We start from the raw sequence: 19,153 nt of genomic DNA, 5'->3' as shown, positions 1-19,153 counted from the left end.
CCTTACAGACCCACACAACTGGTGCCTTCAGTGTCTGGGTCCGGAACATCAGGCCTCTACCTGCACCCGCTGTGCCACTTTGAAAAAGCGGACTCTCAAAAATCGAGAAATACAGCAGAGACTGCTTTTCGGCACCGACATGTCCGACCCCACGTCTTTGGCGCCGGTCTCGGTACCTGTTTCGTTGGCACCCACCTCATCGACGCCACGCGATACCGCGTCGGCGTCGCAGCATGCAGGTAAGCCGGCTAAGAAGCCTTCCCCGCTGGAACGTCCTCCGGTCTCCATTGCAGAGAGTCCAATCCTGCCGACCGTGAGGCGCCAGCGGAAGCGCTCCGCCCCTATTGAGGTGAGTCCCTCGACATCGGGCTCCTCATCTCCGGGGTGTAGAGCGGCACCGCAGGTACCGCAGAAGAAAAAAGCGGTACCGGTGCCCTCCCTCGATGATCGCATTGCGGCCATCTTACAGGTGCAGCTGAAGGAACAGCTCAAACAACTCCTTCCAGCTCTCCTGACACCGAGCCCTCCGGTGTCGGTCCCCACTGGGCAACCGGTACCGATTGTGGAACATTCTATATTGTCACCATCCACTCCTTCGGTACCGGTACACTTGGCCTCATCGGCATCGATGCCTGTCCTCGCACCGGAGCCCAGGTCTCATCACCAATCGGTACAGACTTCGGCTCCGGTGCAACCGATAACATCACCCGGTACCGCGTCGATGAGGTCGGGTAAGTCGGTACAGAAGTCCCGACACCGGGAACCATCCACCCCTGAGTCTCGGGACCGTGGTCCCCATATTCGAGACCCTGATCTGTGGGGCGACTCTGAAGAACCTTTTCTGTCAGAAGGGGAGTGTTCGTCAGAGGAGGACGAGCCTGTTCTTCAGGATACTTCCTCCAAACCTGATTCCACCTCTTTCTCTTCTTTTTTAAGAGATATGTGTGAATCTCTTTCCATTCCTTTGGAGGCTGAGTCTAAAAAGTCCAAAGCTTTTCTAGACGCTCTTGATTTTGACCAGCCTCCAAAGGAATTCTTGAAACTCCCTTTACATGACATCCTGAGGGAGACTTTTTACAAGAATTTGGAGACTCCTCTTACTGTCCCGGGAGCTCCCCGCAAATTGGATTCCCTATATAAAGTGATCCCTATTCCTGGGTTCGATAAACCACAGCTCCCTCATGAGTCTCTCCTTGTAGAATCCACCCTCAAGAAGTCCTTAGGAGCTAGTGTCTATGCCTCTGTTCCTCCTGGCAGAGAGGGAAAAGCCATGGACAAATTTGGTAAGCGACTTTACCAGAATGCGATGCTTGCTAATCGTTCTGGTAACTATGCTTTTCATTTTTCTTTTTACTTAAAGCATCTCCTTACCACCATGGCTTCCTTTGAGCAGTACCTTCCTGTGGGGAATCGTGAGGCTTTCCATCAATGCTCCTCGTCTCTCTTCCAGCTCAGAAAATTCATGGTAAGGTCTATATATGACACCTTTGAGCTTACCTCTAGAGCAACAGCCATGTCTGTAGCCATGCGACGTTTGGCCTGGCTCAGAGTCTCCGAGCTTGATGTTAATCATCAAGACCGGTTGGCTAATGCCCCATGTTTAGGGGATGAGCTGTTCGGAGAATCTATGGACTCGACGACTCAGAAGCTCTCGGCTCATGAAACCCGCTGGGATACCCTTCTTAAGACCAAGAAGAAACCCCCACCTCCACGGCCATTTAGACAGCAATCGGCCTATCAGCGGCGTTTTGTGGCTCGCCCCTTGCAGCCTTCCACTCAGCAACCTCGGAGGCAGCGTCAACAACAGAGGCAAACGCCTAGACCTCAGCAGCAACAACCAGCCAAGCAGCCTCCTCAGCAAAAATCGACTCAGCCCTTTTGACTTAGTCCTCGAGGGCATAGCCAGCGTTCACACATCTCCTCTCCTCCCTCAACCGATAGGAGGACGACTCTCTTTCTTTCTCAGCCGGTGGGAAGTTATCACTTCGGACCAATGGGTCCTCAACATCATCCGCCACGGCTACTCTCTCAACTTTCACACCCTTCCAGGCCAAAGTCTACCAAAAGAGTCTGCTTTGCACACTCCTCAATCTGCCCTTCTTCGTCAGGAGGTTCAATCCCTCCTCCTTCTGAACGCCATAGAGGAAGTTCCTCTAGATCAAAGGGGGCAGGGATTCTACTCCCGTTATTTTCTAGTTCCCAAAAAAACAGGGGACCTCAGACCAATTCTAGATCTGCGAGACCTCAACAAATGCTTGGTCAAAGAAAAATTCAAGATGCTATCTCTAGCAACACTTTATCCTCTCCTCGATCACAACGACTGGCTATGCTCTCTCGATCTCAAAGAGGCCTACACTCACATTCCAATCAACCCGGCCTCCAGACAGTACCTTCGCTTCATGATCAATCACTGTCATTACCAATACAGAGTGCTCCCCTTCGGTCTTGCCTCCTCTCCAAGAGTGTTCACAAAATGTCTGGTGGTGGTGGCAGCGTTCCTGCGCTCCCACCACCTTCAGGTTTTTCCCTACCTGGACGACTGGTTGATCAAGGCCATTTCATCTCAAGCTGTTCTTCTGGCCACCAACCAGACCATCTTTTTTCTACAACTTCTAGGGTTCGAAATCAATGTACCCAAGTCTCACCTTCTTCCTACACAGAGACTTCAATTCATTGGAGCGGTGCTGGACACTGTCCAGATGAGAGCCTTCTTGCCGGACAACCGTCTTCACAACCTCCAATCGCTCTGTCAGCAGGTGCTGCTCCAGCACTCCATTTCTGCAAAGCAGATGATGATTCTCTTGGGTCACATGGCCTCCACAGTTCATGTCACACCTCTGGCTCGTCTTCACCTGCGCACTCCTCAATGGACCCTGGCTCTACAGTGGTCTCAGGTGACAGACTCTTGCTCACGACACATATCTGTGACATCGTCTCTTCGTCAGTCTCTACAATGGTGGTTGACATCCTCAAATCTCTCTAGGGGCCTTCTGTTCCATCTGCCTCCTCATCAACTGGTCATCACCACCGACGCCTCCCCTTATGCATGGGGAGCCCATTTGAACGAGTATCAAACTCAAGGCGTTTGGACTCCTCAGGAAAAGAAGCATCACATCAATTTCCTAGAACTCAGGGCAATGTTCTATGCCCTCAAGGCCTTCCAACACCTTCTGTTTCCTCAAGTCCTTCTACTCTGCACAGACAACCAGGTAGCCATGTACTACATCAACAAACAGGGTGGAACAGGCTCTCGCCTCTTATGCCAGGAAGCTCAGAGAATCTGGTCCTGGGCAACCACTCGCCGCTTATTCCTGAAGGCGATTTATATTCAAGGAGAACAGAATTACTTAGCGGACAAGCTCAGCAGAGTTCTCCAACCCCACGAATGGACTCTCGACCCATCGACTCTACAGTCCATCTTTGCCCAATGGGGCACTCCTCAGGTGGACCTCTTTGCAGCTCCTCACAATCATCAGTTGCCCCAATTCTGCTCCAGACTTTACTCTCCCCACCGTCTAGCAGCGGATGCTTTTCTTCTGGATTGGTCCAATCTGTTCCTCTATGCTTTCCCTCCTCTACCTCTCATGCTTCGGACCTTGTTCAAACTAAAGAGGGAACGGGCCACCATGATCCTGATTGCTCCACGGTGGCCCAGGCAACATTGGTTCTCCCTTCTACTTCAACTCAGTTCCAGAGAGCCATTTCTACTTCCACTGTTTCCCTCTCTGCTTACACAGAATCAGGAAACCCTTCTCCATCCCAACCTGCAGTCCCTACACCTGACAGCTTGGTATCTCTCGGGCTGACTTCAACTGATCTTATTCTATCTCAGCCTGTTCGCTCCATTCTGGACGCCTCCAGGAAACCAGCCACTCTACAATGTTACCATCAAAAGTGGACGAGGTTTTCTTCTTGGTGTCTCCTTCATCATCATGACCCCAAGTCTCTTGCAGTGGAGACTCTATTGGATTATCTGCTTTCTCTGTCTAACTCTGGTCTTAAATCTACTTCCGTCAGAGTCCATCTCAGTGCCATTACGGCCTTTCATGAGCCGGTCCAGGGGAAACTCCTTTCAGCTCATCCCCTAGTCTCCAGATTCATGCGAGGTCTTTTCAATATGAAACCACCTCTCAGAGCACCTCCTGTGATCTGGGATCTGAACGTGGTTCTCTCCACCTTGATGAAGCCTCCATTTGAACCCTTGGCTACTGCCTCTTTCAAATTTCTCACTTGGAAGGTACTTTTTCTTATTGCTCTCACCTCTGCCAGGAGGGTCAGTGAGCTTCATGCACTAGTTTCTGACCCACCTTTCACAGTCTTTCATCATGACAAGGTGGTTCTACGTACACATCCAAAGTTTCTCCCTAAGGTTGTCTCTGAGTTCCATCTCAACCAATCTATTGTACTGCCTGTTTTTTTTCCCAAACCTCACTCCCATTCCGGAGAACAGGCTCTTCATACTTTGGACTGTAAGCGGGCTTTAGCTTACTATTTAGACCGTACTAAGCCCCACAGATCATCTCCCCAACTTTTTCTGTCCTTTGATCCGAATAAATTGGGACGTCCTGTTTCTAAGCGTACGCTATCTAATTGGCTTGCGGCTTGCATTTCATTCTGCTATGCTCAGTCGGGACTGACACTGGAAGGTTCTGTCACGGCCCATAGAGTTAGAGCTATGGCAGCATCTGTAGCTTTCCTCCGTTCCACGCCTATTGAGGAAATCTGCAAAGCTGCTACGTGGTCCTCAGTCCATACTTTTACATCTCATTATTGTCTGGATGCTTTCTCCAGACGGGATGGACATTTCGGCCAATCTGTTTTGCAAAATTTGTTTTCCTAATGGCCAACCTTCCCTCCATCCCTCTTTTCGTTAGCTTGGAGGTCACCCATCAGTCAAGAATATGCTGCCTGCTTGTCCTGGGATAAAGCACAGTTACTTACCGTAACAGGTGTTATCCAGGGACAGCAGGCAGATATTCTTGCATCCCACCCACCTTCCCGGGTTGGCTTCTTAGCTGGCTTATCTTAACTGAGGGACCGCGCGTCGGGGTCGGGCGGGAAGGCACTCGCGCATGCGCAGTGCGGTCTCTAGAACTTTCCAAGTTCTTAGAGTGCAATCACTCTAAAAGTGTCCGTACCGGGGCTCCGTCGGTGCCGTCACCCATCAGTCAAGAATATCTGCCTGCTGTCCCTGGATAACACCTGTTACGGTAAGTAACTGTGCTTTAGAGTCAACCTAGACAGATGCTTGACCTTCGAAGATCATACCAGTGCCCAGGTCAAAAAATGTTTCTGCTCCCTCTGGAAACTTTGCACCATTAAACGCCACTTCGACCACCTCTCCTTCCGTCTACTGGTCCAATCATTAATCTTAAGCATACTGGACTATTGTAACATCATATACCTGGGAGCCTATAAAAACTCCATCAAACGTTTAAGAATAGTTCAAAATGCTGCCGTCCGCCTCATCTTCGGCCTCAAAAAATATGACCACGTTAGCCCCTATTACACTAAACTCCACTGGCTGCCGGTGGAGGCAAGAATCATCTTTAAATTCACTGCTTCAAAACCTTAGCAGGCTCTTCACCAATCTACCTATCTGAGCACCTTGAAATTGCAGGCTCCTCTCGTACACGAAACACCTACATGTTTTCCTTTCCTTCCCTGAAGGGCTGCCTCTACAAGAAATTCCTCAACAGATCTCTAGCATTCCAAGCGGGCAAATGGAACAAATGCTTCACAACCCTCATCTCCAATTCCCTCCCCCCTATCAAATGTTCAGGAAGTCAATCAAAACCTACCTTTTTGACAAATTCCTCTAATTCCTCCACCCCTCTTCCCTGCCTCCTCCTCTGACCTCGACTTACCTCTAGACTCATCACCGCTGTATGTAACCTACAGCAAATGTAACAACTCTGCAAATGTAACCTAGCTGTAGAAATAACTTCACCGTAAATGTATCGTCATAAATGTAAATGTAGCATCGCCGAAAATGTAACTTCGCTGTAAATGTACAGTCTCTTCATCTGTTAACCGCATAGAACTTCCATGGTAATGCGGTATACAAGAATAAAGTTATTATTATTATTACCTATGTAGACAGCTGGACAAATCAGACATATAGAGCCATTCGCCTTCATGGGAAATTGATTCTTCAACAACCTAGATTTTTCTAACATTGATGAGCTAGGCCATGTCCGTGCCAACCAAGGACCTCACCACATGTGTGTCTAATTTATCCTACTGTCTATAGAAAGCCCTTATTAGAATTAAGTATCTTTGCTTTCTTAAGGCAAACATACATGTAATGGTTTTCCATATTGTATCACTGATAGTCTTTGTCTCTGATTTTCTTTGTCATTTTAATACCTAGGTACCGCAGTGAGAAGGTGACTATCAGCTATACGGAGTACATTGCCTCACGACAACACTGTTTTCAAAATGGCACCCTCCATGCTCCGCCGTTGTATACACATTACTCCTGACACAAGGCTACATGAACAGTCTCCACACCCGCTGCCCAGCAATGGCTATGACATCATGGGGGCAGATACCTCCTCTTCCTGGTCCAGTTACTTTTATTACTGCACCATTTTATGATGCTAGCTTCCGTTGCCAAGCCTGCCTTGGAGCTGACCTGGAGTAGGCAGAGCAAGAAAGAGAGACCACTAGAGACCTAGTTTTATCTCTGTCTTCTCCTGTGGTGGTTTATTTTGACTGGGGCTTTGTGACTTGTGCTACTGGGAGTTCCCAGACCAGAATCTTACAGGGAACATCATCGGTGTCAATGCCATGTCCAATTGTTCTGTCCCTGCATTTGTTTCCACAATGTGGGAACTGCGGAAACAGGAATATTGGGATACAAAATTTCCCAGATCTGGCAGGAGCCACTCCCTCTGGCAGTCTGGGCAACGGAGTCCTTAAAAAATTTTTAGGCTATTTTAAATTTTTTTATTTTTTATTTTTTTAAAACTTTTCTTGTATTTGTTGCATACTGAGAGTTGATCATGATCCTCCTACATCATTGACTGATACCATTCCAAGACTAAACCTCAGCAGCACCCAGAATTGGGTATGACCAACAGTGACCAGTCCACAGGAAGAAAGCACAGAAATTATGTCATCTAAAAGATTTGCATGGAATGAATTCCTACCCCTTCTCTCCTAGAGTAAATTGATGATTTTGTTATTCTTGCACTTCTTCCCGTTGGTTGAATGCTTTCATCGTCTGATTTACTTTTTGGTGCTGAGATTTGAGATGGTAAGGCTAATACCAGTCACCAAGTGAGACACTGGTTTTCATATATGAAATCGGATGTGCTCAGTTGTTTCTGAAAGGTATTGCTGTTCTTCCTTATATACCCTCCTTGTTATAGTTTTTCAACTCAGGTGGCTTTGCTCACCTTCCCCCTCTTCTGGGGCTATTGTATGAGGCCTTGAAGAAAACATTGTAGTTGTGAGTAATAACATACTGGGATCATTCTTTGCACTCAGTAGGTTGGTATCTGAGGTCTTTCAGAAAGTCATGCTGGTAGGACTGATATTAACTGGACTGTATTTTTTGCACTCTGGCTCACTCTGTTAGACTCTGGAGAAATTTAAGCTGATGGAGATGTTAGTTTAGCCTCACTATGCACTCAATAAGAACAGTATTCGAGGCCATGGAAAAAGCTAGTCTGATTGAGGTAATTCTATCTTCCAGGTCATTTTGCTGCAGTGTTGGTGTGAAACAACACAGTAGAATTTATATAGAATTTTGTAATACTTGTATCTACAGTATCCAGTAGGTTAAAGCCAGCACGAGTTGCCCATTTTGTTTATAAAAAATTTACTTTACTGCTTGGCTTATACAGGTCAAAGTGGTATACATTCAGATAAAAATACATTAAAAAAATAACTCCATTAAAATAGGAAGGACCTACACAATCCTATCAGCCATAAAGAAAGATCAAGTCTAGTCCCAGGAAGTTGTTATAAAGTACTAGCCCATTATCTCTACTGCTGTTATGTTATACAGTTTGTTGGAGATCCCCACTTAGATTTTGCCATAGCTCTATCTCTGGAATAGGCACTGGATTTATTTTTTTTTAATACTCCCTTGTTTAACATAAAAATTAAGATGGGTTACTACTCTCATGTTGAGAATAAATCTATTCATATTTTGAGTTTTTGCTATTCCAGCTACTTGTATCCTCAAGCAAATATGAAAAGTGTTATTCAGGATTTGTTTGATTCTTTAAAACTGAGCTCAGCCAATGGTGATGAGACCTTATGTCTTATTGATAGCTACAGTCTCACCCCATTCCACCTGTTCTCTCTTGGCTATAAAGAAAGCAGTATCCAAGCTCGATCTCTAGTACGAGCAGCATTAACATTTTGTGTTTTCTTTCACAGGTTCCAGGTATTCAATCTGTGCACTTGCCAGGCCATGTACTCAGCCCATTAAATTTTCTTTCCTTCACGCTAATGCATTTGATCCATTCAGATTCTATTCTGTCCTTTAACTTAGTCTATTTATTTCTTGATACAGAAAAGTCGATATAGGCCTAAACGTCCTCCACCATTGACATTCTGTCATTGTAAACTATTAGGAATAAAATATTAATGTGTAACTGGTGCTAGAATTACATCAGTAAGAGGTGCTGCTAGAGGTTAGTTATAGCACAGAAGAGAAGCAGGGATAGGTTGGTGACCAGCAGCAATGTGTGGGTAACTGTTAAGAGGCTAATCATGCTGGAGCAGTGGTTCTCAATTCTGTCGGGGAGGGCTACCACACAATTGGAGGTTTTGGGATAGCCCTAATGAATATGCATGAGAGAGATCTGCATATAATGGAAGTGATACGCATGCAAATCTGCCCCATGCATATTCATTAGGACTATCCTGAAAACCTGATTGGCTGGTGGTCCTCCAGAACAGGGTTGGGAACCACTATGTTGGAGGAAGGATGGATAAATGGACTGGTTCTCTTGTATGCGAAAATGTAGTCTTTCCAACACTTCAAAGGCAATTCTGTAATTTAGTGTGTTGATTTCGGCACTACATTAGGGTGCTCTTGATGCCAATTCTATAACTGTACTTAAGTGCATCTAACTCATTATAAAATACTAGCACAACCTACATTGGTGTGCGAATACATGCAGATGTTTTAGAAAGGCCACTTGAATTTTGGGTTTTAGTTGAAAACACATGTTCATTTTCAGCGGAAACTGAAGCCCTGCCCCCCTCCTACTGTTGCTGCCTTAAACCTGTCCCCCTAAGCTAGCCTCCCAACATAAAATCCATCCAACCAAACAGCAGCTTCTATAGGCCTGCCTACCTTTTAAAAGCTCTTGTGTTCTAGTGGCCTCTTCAGAACAAGAGCATCCCAAGTTGCTCCTGTCCCCACTGGCTGCATTGTAACAATTATGACCAGAGCAGCCTTGTCAAACTGCTATAGGAGGTTGCGGTTGCCATTTTGGGACTGGAACTGGCATGGGCAGCAGTCCCCAGTTGCTTAAGGAGTACTATACCTTCAGGACTTTTTGAAGGTGGGCCAGGGAAGGATGGAGGTGGGGCAAAGGCTTGTGGCAAGGGGGTTTGGCATTAGTTTTGGCCAGAACTGAGCGGTGATTTTCAGCTGCAGATTAGGTTTTGACTGGCCTCTGAACCCTTTACAATCTGGCAGGTATAAATGGTTGCACCCAATTGTGCCAAGTGATGCATGTAACTGATAGTATTCTATAAGTTATGTGCATTACCTAGTACCATAAGTGGTCTGCCTATTCTCCTATATTTATGCCCACCTTGGAGTTGTATGCTATAGCACTTAGACTTACAGAATTGTGCTTGGTGCACTTTTGCACAAAAACCGCAATTAAAGGAGCCTTTGACAGCATAAATGGCATGTAGCTCAAGGGACAAGTTTACTAGACTTGCCCTGATTATACGTGTTCTTTACGTTCTTATCACTCCTTTTATTTGGGAGGGGTTGTCATTTTCCAGAGAAGTTTAGAATAAAGTGAGCCATGCTCAAAACTTTTATATAAGTTTTGTGAGTTAAGGAAGCAGTGCAGAAATGTGACTGAGTTTATGCAGTGTACCATACAGTATCCAGTCAGCACTCACGCCTGTTCTTTCTCTGGGATTCTCTTACAAATACATGATTTTGTAAATAAGTTTTACAGTTAGGGATTCATGCAGAACCCATTACTATCTGAAATTGCCAGATATGTGCAGATGCAGGTCTGCAGTAGTTTACATTGCTTCCCTTTCTCATTACTGTCAATGGCTTTTCTGTCTGCATTTGCAAGGACCATAGGCAAGAATCAACAAACTACTCATCATCTTGATGAGTGATATGACCTGTTATTATCTACAGGTGGCAAAACATGTAAAAGTTATTGTGGTGGGGGAGACTTCAAAATTGATTACTATCTGCAGTTATCAAGGTCTGGGCAGGCATTGGGTATGTTCTGTTTTCCACATCAGAGGAAGCTGCTGTTGGTTTCTGTCTTGGTTTCAGTAATCAGCAGGTTGACTAACTTTATTATATGAATGACCTCATCAGCTGATCATTGCAGAGTTGGATGTCCGAACAAGCAATTCTACATACTTCACTTGTTGCCTCCTAGATAATATTATTGAGTGTACCTCGGACTCTTCTCTAATGAAGTATTGTAGAAAATAAATTATAATGGTTCAAGAGATTGTCTGTGTTCATCTTGTGCTTTGTAATAAAACTGTTATGGGTTGGTATATTCAAAATGTTAAGCAATGGACAAGAGCAGTATTTAAGTGGCTATGTCCATCATAACCATTTTAACCTGATTTTCAGCCAGCACCAGATAACCAATAAGTGCAAAATCATGGCCACCAAACCTCAGGTGCATTAGCAGGATGTGGCCAAATGTTAGATAATGTGAATATTTAGTGTCGGAAGTGTAGCTATGTGATAATGCATAAGCAGTTAACTATAAGACAGCATTTTCTGCAGTTTCCACATTACCTTTTAAATATTGGTAGATATCTCTTGCATTCAAACATACAACTATCACTATAGCAGGCAGTTTTTCTGAGAGGAACACAACAATGTTGTGGACATATCTCCATCTGGTAGTGCGGAATAGACAGCAGCACACCCAGCCATATCCCATAGCTCAGTATAGAAAACTCAAGTATAGGACCCACAGGATTTACCAGGCATGGGTGAGTTTTGTGGAGCTTACAGAGGGAAGAGTTGGTCCAGAGAACCTACCTCTAATGAGGCCATCGTCACTGAATTGTGAGCTGCTGAAAGACAATCTCAAGGCCCTACCCCTGAGAATCCATGCCTTATGCCTGTGAAGGTCACTACTGTGCCAGCTTTCCTTGCCACAAGCACTTTCAACAACAGGCATTAACAATCCCAGCCATTGTATACAGTCCTTTCTGTGATCTTTGCTCAGAAGGCTGCCGGATTGTGTCACCTTTCCATGCAGTCAAGAGCAGAGACTAAAGCATGAGGGCTTCTATGGCATGACTGAGTTTCTCTGGGTGTTAAGGTCATAGACTACAAACATGTTGCCATATTCCTAGGTCCTGTCATGTTGCCTACGTGTAGTCACAGTCAAGGCTGGCTCAAGACTGTGATGCTGGACTACTAGAGGAAGCTTGATTGCCTGGTAGGGCTACACTTGCCTACTTATGCACTCCTATATCATCTAGCAAACATCACCAACATCTCTCCAAAAACATGCAAATTCATATGGAAGTACTCTTACTCTGTAACTTGCTGTCCTCTTCTGTACACAACAACCATTGGGAGCTCTGCCTGTCACAAGGGGAGAGGAGAATATACCAGCTGCAGCACTACTTGCACATTGCCTGCATTGCATGCACCATCTTCTTTATTCTTTTCAGGCCTCGATTGCTCAAACTTCACACGTGTTACCATGCAGATTGTCTTATACAAAGTGAATGGGCACAATCATGTAATTGTTCCCATTTTGTCTCCTGTCTTTCCATTCTCTAGGTGATAGGAGCTATTCCCTCAAGACTTGATGAAGGACTGTCAGGTAAGAATTGCCTCTTTGTGGATGATACCAAAATCTGCAATAGAGTAAACACCCAGGATGGTGTGAATAACATGAAAGACCTGGCAAAGCTTGAAGAATGATCTGAAATGTGGCTGCTAAAATTTAATGCTAAGAAATCAAGGTCAGAAGAATCCTCTGATGGCTATACTTGTAACTGGAATCAGTACATGTACTTATATCAGGAAAACTCCAGTTAAATATAAATCTTCAAACCTTCATAAGGCAATACTTTGATACTCGATCCTCAGAGGGTTAATCTCCCGTTGGTTCCAGTGGACAGAGCCCACCGAACCCGATCTTCATAGGATCTCATTGGATCAAAATATAACTTTTTTTTCTTTTATATCAATTATTTCAATTATAAATAGTGAATGTAAAACTTTTACTTAGCTTTTATAGTTTGTTTTAAAGGGGGAGCGCCTCCACCAACATGTCCATGTTTCACACGCTTTCCTCAGGGTCGAGGCTCCCTTATTATATCTGTAAAACATTTAAATATCATATCAAGTATTTACCCAGAACCATTTTTAATAATGAATAATAAACTTCCATATGGCTAATCAGGCACCCTATCTTATATTATTAGGTTTCAACTTACTATTTTGTTCTGCAAGAATCGCTCCGTTCGATATGGTGTCATTCTAGTTTAGAGCGTCTGTCGTCAGATCCGTTTTTTTAAAACCCTTGAGTCTACCAACCCCCAAGGGACCCATCATGCATTTCACCGGAGAAATTTACAAAGAGCTATAATGTGTTGAGAAAACAGTAATAACAGATTCAAACTAAGGACATTCAATCGATTTCCTCGTTTAATCCACTAGGTGATAAAGCATTTAACATGTAGATCCATTTTTGTTCCTTTATATTCAGTGCTTTTTTATAAAAGATAGGGTGCCTGATTAGCCATATGGAAATTTATTATTCATTATTAAAAATGGTTCTGGGTAAATACTTGATATGATATTTAAATGTTTTACAGATATAATAAGGGAGCCTCGACCCTGAGGAAAGCGTGTGAAACATGGACATGTTGGTGGAGGCGCTCCCCCTTTAAAACAAACTATAAAAGCTAAGTAAAAGTTTTACATTCACTATTTATAATTGATATAAAAGAAAAATAAATAAAAAAAAGTTATATTTTGATCCAATGAGATCCTATGAAGATCGGGTTCGGTGGGCTCTGTCCACTGGAACCAACGGGAGATTAACCCTCTGAGGATCGAGTATCAAAGTATTGCCTTATGAAGGTTTGAAGATTTATATTTAACTGGAGTTTTCCTGATATAAGTACAAGAAATCAAGGTCATGCATTTGGGTTGCAAAAACCCAAGGGAATGGTAAAGTTCAGGGGGTGAAAAACTTATGTGCACGACAGAAGAGCAGGACTTGGCATAAGTAGGGACTATGTGATGATCTTAAGGTGGCCAAACAGGTTGAAAAGGCGAAAGATAGAAGGATGCTAGGAAAAAGAAAGTATTCATGCTCCTGTATAAGACTGGTGAGACCTTATTTAGAATATTATACACAATTCTAGAGACCACACCTTCAAAAAGATATAAAAAGGATGGAGTCGGTCCAGAGGAAGGCTACTAAAATGGTGCATGGTCTTCATAACGCATATGGGGACAGACTTAAAGATCTCAATATGTATATATTTGGAGGAAAGGCAGAAGAGGGGAGACAGATGTTTAAATACCTACGTGGCATAAATGTGCATGAGTCGAGTCTCATTTGAACCGAAGCTCTGGAATGAGAGGACATAGGATGAAGTTAAGTGGTGATAGGCTCAGGAGTAATCTAAGGAGATAACATTTTTCAGAAGTGGTAGATGTGTGGAACAGTCTTTCGGAAGAGGTGGTGGAGACAGAGACTATGTCTAAATTCAAGAAAGCATGGGATAGGCACATGGGATCTCTTAGGGCAGGGGTGTCAAAATCACATAAGAGACCGAAATCTAAAACACAGGCTAAGTCACGGCCAAATTTTTTATTAAGATACTTAGTAGAAGGATTCTGGGTTAGATGGACCATTGGTATAATCCAGTATGGCTCTTCTTACGTTCTCATGTTCCTCAGAGCGATCTCCATTGACCACTACCTTCTTGTCATCTTCCATTCAACCACTTCCTAACTCAGTCTGTCACTTTGGGGCCCATCCCGAGGGCACTCAGTTTATTTATTAGACATCTTTGCAGAACACTGTCAAAGGCTTTGCTAAAATCTAAATCTAGTGCATGCAGTACAACACCAGAGAAATAGAAACAAATGAATTTCTTCCTGAACAGTGCAAAATATAGACAGCAGATGTATTAATAAATTCAACCATATCTAAGAAACTAGAGCTGATGCGGTCTATCCAATCCAATTTTCTGAATCAGCGTTCCAAATAACCCCAGGAACAGATCAAAAAACCCAAGGCTCCAAGGTTTTTTTGTTGTTGGCCTGTGTAATCAAACATTTTACAAAACCTACAGGGTACAATTTGGACATTTTGGGCTAGATCTGTTTTAAAATTAATAAGGCCAAAAAGGTATCTAAACTGACCAGATGACAACTGGATGGATGAAAATATGGCCCATGTTCCCCAGTAGTGACTGACCGACTCCCAGCCCTAAATATCTGCCTGACAGTCGCAGATACTATGGCCAGTACTAGTAGAGCTGCAAGCAGGTCTCTGGAGTAGCATGGTGGGCAGTGCAGTGGACTAGAGAAAGGGGCCTAGGCCCATATGCCACCCTGGCTAGTACACTTGTGATAGAAACAGAGCCCACCAAAACCCTATTATACTGCCATACAGGTGATACCTGCAGACATAAGGGCTATTGGGGTGGTAAACAGGTGGGTACAGTAGGTTTGAGGGGGGGGGGCTCACCATATAATGTACAGGGATTATGGTGAGAGGTGTACCTGGCAATCAATGTGAAGTTCACAGCAGTGCCTCCTTAGGATGCCCCACTGCTCGGCTGGCATATCTATGTGCCAGTCCATTAAAATGCTGGCCCCTCCCACATGTAAATGACTTGTTTTGGACATTTTTAATTTGTATGTTTTTTTTTCAGTAATGGCAACAACAAAAAAGATGTCTGGCAGGAAAAAACCAGCTAGCTGGGCCATTTCCGAAAAATAGATGTCTCATGAGTTTAAAAATTGACATTTTCTCCATCCAATTTTTGTCAAAACCTCCAAAGTTGGACTTAGATGTCATATTGAAAATGCCCCTCAGTGTAGCATACAGCACACAATCACAATGTCCAACACTTTCCTGAGGGCTACTTAGAAACATGATGGCAGATAAAGACCAAATGGCCCATCCAGTCTGCCCATCCACTGCAACCACTATCTCTTACTCTCTCCAAGAGATCCCATATGCCTATCCCAGGCTTTCTTTAAATCAGTCTCTGTCTCCACCACCTCTACTGGGAGATTCTTCCATGAATCTACCACCCTTTCTGTAAAAAAAAAGTATTTCCTTAGATTACTCCTGAGCCTATCACCTCTTAACTTAATCCTATGGCTTCTCATTCCAGAGCTTCCTTTCAAATAAAAGAGACTCGACTCGTGCATTTATGTCACGTAGGTATTTAAAAGTCTCTCTAGAATAATACTAATAATAACAGTGTTGGTGAAACAAGAGCCTTGTTGGACTTGGACACCGGTTCCTTATCTTCTGTTCAGTGCCGAAAATGTGATTGTGGGAAGATCGTTGCGTTTTTGGATCGCGATCCTGGCCCTTAACATCAGCTGTGAAGATAAGTCAAACCTTCCTTAAGGTTCTTTTTCCTGTTCCCTGTGCACAGTGGTGAAATATGTCCCCATTTTGAAAGATTACATTTTGAGAAGTAGTGGAGTTTTTTGCCCATGATACAGATTAAGAACGGCTGAAAAACTCAAAGGATTGCCGTCTGCATATGAAATTAAGTTGAGACTTTTTCTCCACTTAAATGATTTTTCAATGGGTAGTTCCACCACTTGGGGTGGTAAACATGTGTTTACCGTCTTGCCGGCTCCCTCCTCTTGTCTTGCTGCAGCGTTTGCGTGTATGTGCGGCCCTAGACACATTTTTTTTGGCCAGTGCGGCCCAGGGAAGCCAAAAGGTTGGACACCCCTGATATAGATGGACCAATTGTGTGAAGCTTCGGGAATGATGTCACAGTCAATGGTATATAAGGAAGTGCAGCTGTGGTGTGAAGCCTAAACAGAAACTGAAAATTTGTGTGATGTTAATTCTCAAGTGAATGTTCCTCAAGTGAATGTAAACCAAAATCCAAGGGAATTTATATCCAGGCAATGCCGGGTGATCAGCTAGTCCCCTATAAGAAGACATGTCTCGTTAGAGAAAAAACATCCTTTTGAGGTAGAAATTATAAATGTGTCTAACCATCCCCTAACTAACCTCCCCTCATTAAATTTCAAAATGGGATCGCTATGCAATTGACCCCTTCCCTTCCCACCCCCCCCCCCCATTGCCCTCCAAACCATGTGGTACTTGATATCAATCACACTTACCCAGTAGCAATCCTTGGTCAAATTTTCCCTCTGCAAATTTTGACCAAGGGCAGAGTTGGCAAGGATATACGAATCATGGCATCTCCAGGGGAACTTGGACACAACATCAAGGATCCTCAGGTTAGACCACTTAGACATTCAAGGAGTATCTCATCTTGTGGTTGCAGTACGTTATCTCTTCATTTTATGGGGAGTAAATAGGACATGGGTGCAGTCAATGGTACCACATTAGGCATCCATCAAATGAATCCACCCTCAGCACTACAAATTCACACTTTCAGTCGTTCAATAATTTACCAATGAACTGTATAAATTAATCATATAATCAAATAAATTCACATAAATTCATACATACATAGAGTACTTTAATAATATCACTATAATCAATAATCCACATATATATCCAAATAACCAAAGCTTAAAAAAGCAAAGGAAACCAATCATTCATACTGTTAACATGTTCACGCCAGTCACTACAACAGTCACCTTCCACAAGGAGTATGACCCATCTCACCATCATCAATCGAATAATAAGAATGATATTTCAAACATTCACCCCAATTTTTACTGCGCTTGAACGCAAACCTAGGCTTGCTACCAAACAACGAATGAAAACTTAACAAATGCCAATGTTGGCCAATGATGTTCTGTACATGGGACGACAAGGGAGCAAAGAGAAGCACACAAGTGATCCTTTGATCAAGCTTCTCTCTAGGGGGCATCTAAGTGGAAGGTATCCGATGACTGTCAGTGAATGAAGGATTCGTGTTGGGAGATTCATCCCAACCAAAGAACAGCTTCAATCTAAGATTTCAAAGAACCGATGAAGATAAGCGAACATGTCATAAGCATTAGTGGGCATAAAAGGAACAAATGACATACCCAGTTGAAGAACAGACATCTCAGTAGACGAAAGATGTCGAGAAGACAAATTGAACACAGAGATACCTAGCTCTTCGCTGTTTTGCGAGTCTTGATCTTGTTGGATGTTGCAGACTGATTGACTACCAACCCCACAGGTGGGGGTAAACGTAAAAAAGAGGAAGGTAAATTGACATCTACAACTTTATGATGAGATGTCCCAGCCCCTGACATATTGCTGGAACTATCAGTGGAAGAATCACTAGACGTATTAATGAACATAATCTGTTTTTTAGAATTGGGATGATTCCACCTAGACTTTCTCCCCTTATCCATCCAAGGATATGTATACCCACGGGTATAATCAGCTTCATCTCGCTTAAATTTAGTAATCTTTTGTTTTCGAATATCTTGCTGATATAACTCCATTCGTTTCATATGATCACAATACTGTGTATCAAATTCAGCATTGTCATCAGAGGTTTCAAGCTGCTCAAGACGTGACACTAACTCAGCGTCTATATCAGAAATAATAGTTCAAATGATCAATCGTTAAAAGCATCAAATCTAATGAACACTGAGAGAGAACCAAATTCCACAAGGGAGAAAAGGGAAGCACACAAGTGATCTTTGATCAAACTTCTCTTATGTAGTTTATTTCTGTGTTTGAGAAATTGATTCTTAGAGATGTTGAACAGCTTCAATCTAGGAAGATGAAGTTACCTTATAACCTTACTTGTGCTCAGAATAGTGTGGTCAGATCGTTGGCTCAAGATGCTACTATAGTTATCACTAAAGCTGATAAGGGGGGTGGTGTAGTGATTCTTGACTCCTCTATGTACCAGATTGAAGCATCTCACCAATTATTTGACACCAATATTTATTGCCATTTGAATGGTGATCCTACAGGTAATTTTCAAAAAGAAATATACACTATTTTATTTCAAGCCCATAATGAAGGACTGTTATCATCTAAGGAGTTTAAATATTGTATTGTCAATATCCTAAATATACCCATTATCTATTTTCTTCCAAAAATTCACAAGTCTCTGATTAATCCCCCTGGTCGTCCTATTGTGTCATGTAGGAAATCATTGTTTGAACCATTATCCCAATTTATTGACTTTTTTCTTCGACCTTTTTTTGTCTGTAAAATTTCCTCTTATGTTCGTGATTCCATAGATTTTATCACCCAGTTATCTAGGGTGGTAAATGTAATACCATTGGATAAGAGGATTCTATTCTTTTGGTCACCATGGATATCACATCCTTATACACGAGCATTCCTCAATCGGATGCTATATGTATTCTCAGACAAGTGTTATCCAAGTCTGATGATACTGGTAATCGTTTAGATTTGGTACTATCCATGGCTGATTTTGTTATCAATAAAAATTATTTTAAATTTAATGAGGCGTTTTACATTCAAAAGAAGGGTGTTGCGATGGGGGCCACTGTGTCTCCTTCCATCACGTGCCTTTTCATGGCTGCTTTTGAAGAAATGTTTGTTTATTCGTCCACATTTTTCTTATCGTATGTGTTGGATTGGAAGAGGTATATTGATGATATTTTCATCATCTGGTCGGGACCTCAGGTTGAATTAGAAAGATTTGTAACACACCTTAACCAATGTAATCATAATATACAGTTTACAATGACTTGTCATCCTACAATGATTAGCTTCTTGGATATACAGTTATGTTACTGTGATGGACATTTTGATACCTCTAT

The 19,153-nt window shown here is 43.1% G+C and overlaps 1 protein-coding gene across 4 annotated transcripts in view; it reads left to right on the top strand.

Moving 5' to 3' along the window:
• The window catches only part of AMMECR1L (AMMECR1 like), a 137,835-nt gene that overhangs the window by 116,584 nt on the left and 2,098 nt on the right, over positions 1-19,153 (top strand). For 3 of the 4 annotated variants that reach the window (XM_033958370.1, XM_033958368.1, XM_033958371.1), the window contains one exon: positions 6,374-10,688. In XM_033958370.1, coding sequence (XP_033814261.1) covers positions 6,374-6,485 — 112 coding nt within the window. In that variant the 3' untranslated portion in view covers positions 6,486-10,688. Of the gene's footprint in view, positions 1-6,373; positions 10,689-11,992; positions 12,036-19,153 lie in introns of those variants that run through there. The other variant, XM_033958372.1, reaches the window with a different exon arrangement.

This window comes from Geotrypetes seraphini, chromosome 9, assembly GCF_902459505.1.
Source record: "Geotrypetes seraphini chromosome 9, aGeoSer1.1, whole genome shotgun sequence".
NCBI lineage: Eukaryota > Metazoa > Chordata > Amphibia > Gymnophiona > Dermophiidae > Geotrypetes > Geotrypetes seraphini.
The sequence above is the reverse complement of the archived record's forward strand: the minus strand, read 5'-3'. Positions and strand labels throughout refer to the sequence as shown.